This window comes from Sinocyclocheilus rhinocerous, unplaced genomic scaffold (genome assembly GCF_001515625.1).
Source record: "Sinocyclocheilus rhinocerous isolate Xijiao unplaced genomic scaffold, SAMN03320098_v1.1 scaffold1615, whole genome shotgun sequence".
NCBI lineage: Eukaryota > Metazoa > Chordata > Actinopteri > Cypriniformes > Cyprinidae > Sinocyclocheilus > Sinocyclocheilus rhinocerous.
The window spans coordinates 1489970-1497225 of record NW_015645292.1 but is presented as its reverse complement, the minus strand read 5'-3'; the positions used below and the strand labels follow the sequence as shown (position 1 = coordinate 1497225).

Sequence of the window (7256 nt, the reverse complement as noted above, 5' to 3'; positions counted from 1 at the left end):
GCGCGCGCGCATGTGAGTGTGTGTGTGTGTGCCTGTGAGTCTGAGTGTGAGCGTGTGGGAGTGTGTGTGAATGTGTGTGAGTGTGAGTGTGAGCATGTGTGTGCCTGTGAGTCTGAATGTGAGCGTGTGTGTGGGAGTGTGTGAGTGTGAGTGTGAGTGTGAGCATGTGTGTGCCTGTGAGTCTGAGTGTGAGTGTGTGTGTGTGCGTGTGAATGTGTGTGAGTGTGAGTGTGAGCATGTGTGTGTGTGTGTGTGTGAGTATGCGTGAGTGGGAGTGTGTGTGTGTGCGCGCGTGTGAATGTGTGTGAGTATGCGTGTGTGTGTGTGAGTGGGAGTGTGAATGTGTGTGAGTGTGAGCATGTGTGTGTGTGTGAGTGTGCGTGTGAGCATGTGTGTGTGTGTGCGAGCATGTGTGTGTGTGTGTGTGTGTTTTGATCATGTTCTCTCTGCAGACTGTGGACTGAGGCCGTTCAGCAGTCGTGTGGTGGGCGGGGCTGATGCTGTGGAGGGGGAGTGGCCATGGCAGGCCAGCCTGCAGATCAGTGGGCGGCACATATGTGGGGGGGCGTTAGTCTCCGCCCAGTGGGTGGTGTCTGCGGCTCACTGCTTCTATGACGACGGGTGAGCGTCTGCATCTGTTTGTCTGTCTTTCTGTGGTCGTTCTGTCCCGCTGAATGCATCTGTCTGCAGGTTCTTCTCTCCGTCCGTGTGGACCGTCTATCTGGGTAAACTGCATCTCTATGGCAACAGTCAGACGGAGGAAGCCATCCGCGTGTCACACATCCACCTGCATCACTACTATGACGACGAGACGCACGACTATGACGTAGCTCTGCTGCGTCTGCTGAGGCCGGTGTGGTCGGGGACTCTGGCTCATCCGGTCTGTCTGCCGCCGCAGACGCAGCAGCTGGAGCCAGACGTGCTGTGCTGGGTCACGGGATGGGGCGCGCTGCGGGAGGGAGGTATCAGCATCCCATAAACACCTGCAGCATCTGTATCTAGTCTCTCTATGAGCCACTTTTCTTGTACACTTTTAAAATAGATGGTTCTGACTCCGGATGTGAAGGGATGAGCTGTGGTGATGTGTAGACACATCCAGACACACTGTTACTAAAACTTAAAGGGGTAGTTCACTTAAAAATGAAAATCCTGTCATCATTTACTCACCCTCAAGTGGTTCCAGACATGTACGAGTTTCTTCTGCTGAAGACAAAACAGTTGACGGTAGATTTCCATTGGACATCAGTGGCTACCACCAGCTGTTTGGTTACCAGCATTCTTCAAAATACCTTCTTAAAAATACTCACACTGAATAGATTGGATATTGAGATGTGGGCGTGGCTCTCCGTGTGCTGGGGCGGAGTTTAAGAGCACTAAATGATTGGAGAAATCCTGCATACGTTACAAGAGAGAAGACTGATTGTGGTGCGTCTGGTTCAGTAAAGAGTGACACCATCGGCTTCGAGGAATGATAGTATTACTGTCAGACGTGAGACGCTGGAGATCAAACACGATTAGAGGTCTCTCTCTGTCTCCTTCATCTAGGAGTGGTCAGTGATGTTCTGCAGAAGGTAGACGTGCGATTGGTCAGTGAAGACGCCTGTGTGCGTTCCTATGGTTACATGATCACGCCCAGAATGATCTGCGCCGGGTATCGCAGCGGAGGGAAGGACGCCTGTCAGGTGACCCGTCTCGATCATATGCTGTAACCGTGATGATGCGTGTAAGCCGCTGAATTACACGCGTGTGTGTGTGTGTGTGTGTGTCAGGGCGACTCCGGCGGGCCGCTGGTGTGTCAGGAGCCGTCTGGACGCTGGTTTCTGGCCGGTGTGGTGAGCTGGGGCAGAGGCTGCGGACGACCCGACTATTACGGGGTTTACACGCGTATCACCAAACTCAGCGGCTGGATCAAACGCCTCATCTCCTCCTGAGAAACACCTGAGACCATTAAAAGGAAAAACCTGCACAACCCGTTTCCCAGCGTTCAGTCCCTTGCTCTAAGCTTCATGGGAAATGTGGTTTTATTGGATTAGCTGCTCTTCAAAAGACATGATTTTATTATTTTATTTGTAATTATTTAGACTAAAAATAGTCCAGATTCTTAGCAGAGGTCTTAAGTTGACAGTTCACCCAAAACTGAAGCCTCTGTCTTCATCATTTGCTCACGTCGATCCAAACATGCACGACTTTCGTTCTTTCGTGGAAACCGAAGTGAGAAATTCTGCAGAATGTCACAGCGGCCGGCAGTGACGACATGAGGGAGAATCGATGATGACGCAGTTTATTTCACTTTTTAGTTATTTTCCTGTAAAGTAGAGCATGTGACCTGATAAAACTCTCTCTCTCTCTCTCTCTCTCTCATTGTTGTAGAAAAGCAGTACTGTACGTAGCTGACAAATGGAAAGCAATGAAATGAATGTATAAGCAATACAAATTAATATTTGCTGGAACAAATAAAGCCTTTGTACAGAAACTCTGATGTAGGTTTTCTGGGGTGAGATCCGGAGCTGCAGTCACGCTTATGAAGAGTTAACATTACGTGATGTAACACAAAATACATCAAATCCCAGTGAGACCACCTGAATTTACTCATGCATATACTGAAATATGAGCGAGTTGGCATGTCTGTAATAATCTGAGTCACGCAGGTAAACACGCAGAAATATTAGAAATGAAGCTGCTTTAGGAAAATCAGTACAAACCTGAGTGATGCTTATATTCCCTTGTGCTGTCATTGACCGACCAACATGTTCTTCCTGAACTACAAACTTGTACTCAGAAGTGAAATCTGACAAAACTTCAATTTTTTGCAATTATAACATTTATAATTCCATTATAACAAAGAAAGTGTGCACACGATGTAAATAATAGATTCAGTGTGCAGTGTGGAGAGCTTCATTGATTATAACGGAGGTTTGTGAGATCGCGATGAATTAAGATGAGTGACAGCTTTTTAATGATTATAAAGGGAGTTTGCAAATGTGATACTGGGTTTTTGTATCATATCACACTTTTTGTTTTTTTGAACCTGTGATACTTTTTGATGAATAAAAAGTTAAAAAGAGCATTATAATATAAATCTGTTTTTATCAGTTTAACACATCCTTGCGAAACAAAAGTATTTTATTTCAAAAAAAGAAAGAAAAAAATGCACTGACCCAAACCCTAAACTTTTGAACGGTGTATATTGTTACAAAAAAATTATATTTCAAATAAATGCTGTTCTTTTGAACTTTATATTCATCTGTGAATCCTGAAAAATAAAAGCATCACAGTTTCCACAAAAATATTGTGCAGCACAACTTGATAATAATCAGAAATGTTTGTTGAGCAGCAAATCAGCATATTAGAATGATTTCTGAAGATCATGTGACACTGAAGACTGGAGTAATGATGCTGAAAATACAGCTGCGCATCACAGAAATTACAGTTTAACACATTCACATAGAAAACAGCTGTTTTAAATTCTAATATTACAATATTACTGTTTTTTCAGTTTTCTGTATTTTTGATTAAATAAGTGCAGCCTAGATGATCAGAAGAGACGTCTTTAAAAAACATTTAAAATCTTACTGATCCCAAACTTTTAAACGACAGTGTACACACACACACACACACTCACTCACTCACTCACTCACACACACACCTTAGCCCAGTATAAAAACAAGCCAGTGGAAAGGCCCCAGGAGGATATGAAACCTTGTGTGTTTGAGTTCTAATTTGAGACTGATTTTGTGCTAATAGAAGAATGTGGGAGTTTTAAAGGTTAGAGATCATTTGGCTCTGTGTTACAGCAAACACAAATAAACCGAGAGAGAGAGAGCAGGGTCAGAGGAACACACTGTGATTTCATGTGTTCATGTTTCATCCCACTGCTGTCTGGAGGAGAAGCAAACGTATCATAAGCCCCTCATGGCTGATCTTCCTGCTGGTGATTCATTCTGCAGCCGGAGGCTGTGGGTTTCCCAGAGTTTGGGAGCGTCTGGGGAACCTCTGCTTGAAGTGGAGGAGGACGAGCGAGGAGGGGGAGGAGAGATAAACTACATGTTCAACTGCGAGAAGCATGTATGTGTGTGTGTGTGTGGTCTGTACAGTAGAAAAACCATTACGCCTATGGAGAGTCCCCACAAGGATAGCAAACCAGACGTGTGTGTGTGTGTGCGTGTGTGTGTGTGTGTGTGTGAGTGTGTGTGTGTGTGAGTAAGTGAGTGAGTGAGTGAGTGAGTGTGAGTAAAAGATTAAGATATTATAAAAATTAACATCATGATTTTCTGTAAATCTGCTTTGAAACGACTGTGAAAGTATTGTGAAAAGCGCTATACAAAAATAATTTAATTGATTGACTTGTTTGTTTGTTGCTAGGGTGTTCTGGTGGTTGCTAGGGCATTGCTGAGTTGTAGGGTTTTTGGTACATTGTTGGTGGAGAATTCCATGAAGAACATTTAAAGGGACAGTTCACCCCAAAATGAAAATGTGCTGTTAATTTACTCACCCTCAGGACATCCGAGATGTAGGTGACTTTCAGTAGAACAGCACAGAAGATTTTTAGCTGAAACATATAATGTTGAGAATAAAAAAGCATATCAAGGAACACAAAATTAATACCCGCTATTGAGGTCTTATGAAGCGAAACAATCAGTATGTGCAAGAAAATGAACATTATTACCTGTAATCCAGAGCTTCAGGCAAACAGTCTGGAGTGATGAACTAGTTCACCAAAATGAACCGGTTCAAAAAAATGATTCGTTCGTGAACCGAACATCACTGTGTTTGCCTGAGGATATAAAGATTTACAGCTAAAAATCTTCTTTGCTGTTCTACTGAAAGTCACCTACATATGGGATGGCCTGAGGGTGAGTAAAGTAACAGCACATTTTCATTTTTGGGTGAACTGTCCCTTTAACATCCATGGAACATTTCCACACTGCACAAAGGATTGTTGCGTAAAAATGTTCTTTAGACTGCTAAAATGTTCTTCACATTAGGAAAAATGGTTCTTTCAAGAAGTGATCACTTCTGGCATCACTTTGAAAATGTCTCAACAACACACGTGATCTGAGGAATCGTTCATGTCTGATTGAGAGAATCCAACACATTTCTCACTTCATTGACTGGCTTGGGTTGGATCTTGGCAGGGTTTCCTCAGCATGGCATCATTTCCACCCACAATGCCATGTGTTGTTTACAATAGGGCTGCACATATTTACAGCTCAGGCTAATAAGCTGGACTGAAGCGCTCCTCCATATGCTGCTGCCAATGATCTACCTGCAGAGTTTATAAACACACATGCACAGCTCACACACAGTACATGTCTGATGAGATGAGATGATCAGATCGGATGTGAACACAGCTTCAACTGAACTAAGCTGGATCATGCACTAGAGTCTTCTGTAGAGCTGATTTGACAGTGCATCGAACTGAATTGACATTGCTGCCTTTTGTAGAACTGCTAAAACCACTTAGACCCGCCCCTAAGCCCCGCCTCCCAGCCTGCAGCCAATCCCACGCCTGAGATCCGCACCATCATTAACATGACGATCCTCAAAGGTGAGGCGGAGTTGGACTTTGACACTTTTAGGCATACTCTCTGAATAGGTGCTTGTTTTGAATAATGCGACCAATCAAAAAGTATATTCTATGTAGTATGAATGTATTCCAGATGTACTACCCCAGCTAACATTCGGATTGGATTCATTTCATTTGACAAAAATGAGTGCATGTAATAGCGTGACCTGAGGTTAGTGGAACTGGTTTGGGACAGTGACATCTACTGGTTGGAAATTCATGAAAATTACTTTGTGGTAATAACTCTGTGTGCATTATTATGTATTATTAATACTAATAATGGAAATAAATGATAAAGGGGCAACCAAGACAAATTTAAGAAACAGGAATGTAGAATAGTGGTTACAACAGATTCACAATACAATACAATACAATAACAATAACAATAACAATAAAAAAAAATTTAAAATAAAAAGTGCGCAGGTGCAAGGTTGAGGTGGAGACTTTGCTTTGAGGTATGTAATGTAATGTATTTGTGCAAAGTGTGCAAGATTCAAAAGACATAATGTTTTTATAGTCCTTTGATATGATGGGGGATAATAGTGCCATTTTAGAGACAGCTTTACAGTTTATTAAGGGTTCTGATGACCTGCAGGTAGAAGCTGTTTTTCTGTGGAAAAACATAGAAAGTCGTTCTTTTTATTTTTACCCAAAATGTAACATTTGAACATTTATGTTTAATATTCTAAAAACGTTGAAATGTCCAGTTTTCTTGTTGATTATAATGTTATTTAAAGGTTACGAAAAACATTCCTTATAAAGTTGAATTACAAACAGCATAAAAACATTTTGAGAATGTTGTTCTGAGAACATTCTTTCAATGTTATGAGAACATATAAATCAAATATTAATAAAGTTTCTTTAGGAATGCATTGCCCTTTTATATTATTTTTTTCATATTTATTTACAGTGTTAGGGGTAACACATTACAATCTGAGTTACGTAATCAGATTACTTTACTAGTAAAGTAACACATTACTTTTTAATTTACAAGAAAATATCTGAGTTACTTTTTCAAATAAGTAACGCCAATTACTTTGTTTCCCATTTATTGAGTGACAGCTCTCCTGTCTCATGTTGAGAGAAATCAGAAGAATAATGCATTACTTTCAATAAAAAGTAACTAACGTAATTAGTTACTTTTTTAGGAAGTAACATAATATTGTAATGCATTACTTTTAAAAGTAACTTTCCCCAACACTGTTTATTTATATAACTTTTTTTAATTCAGCAACAAAATACTGCTCTGACTTCGTTTTTCATTCAGTTCAATACGCTCAGCCAAATATTTCAGAGCTGTGCAGAACCTGACCACATCACACATATCAGAACATTAACTTCTCATTTCACCAGCACAGACTCTCTCCATCCATTGTTCTGAAAGACATTTCACGCTAAATGTGATCATTTCACATTGAGGGACAATAATAACGTCACCAGAAACAACTGCTCAGTTGATTTAAAACTAGTCATCGCCGTAAACCTACAATCTAGTCATAACATATAACTCAAAGGTTTGATCATGATCACAAATCATCCGTAATCACATAGCATCTCTCAATAACAGATGGGTTATTAGTGGCTGTTTTATTGTCTCTTTCCACAGAGGAACCTCCAGCAGTCTGAGTGTAGTTGGGCTCAGTAGTGTGTGTGTGTGTGTGTGTGTGTGAGAGAGTGAGTGTGTGTGTGT

The 7256-nt window shown here is 41.3% G+C and overlaps 1 protein-coding gene across 1 annotated transcript in view; it reads left to right on the top strand.

Moving 5' to 3' along the window:
- Positions 1 to 2888, top strand: part of tmprss6 (transmembrane serine protease 6) — a 12278-nt gene extending 9390 nt beyond the window's left edge. The window contains exons 15-18 of the mRNA XM_016509436.1: positions 453 to 621; positions 691 to 962; positions 1546 to 1682; positions 1770 to 2888. Of these exons, the coding sequence (XP_016364922.1) occupies positions 453 to 621; positions 691 to 962; positions 1546 to 1682; positions 1770 to 1931 (740 nt within the window). The 3' untranslated portion in view covers positions 1932 to 2888. The remainder of the gene's footprint in view (positions 1 to 452; positions 622 to 690; positions 963 to 1545; positions 1683 to 1769) is intronic.
- The last annotated feature ends 4368 nt before the right edge of the window (positions 2889 to 7256 follow it).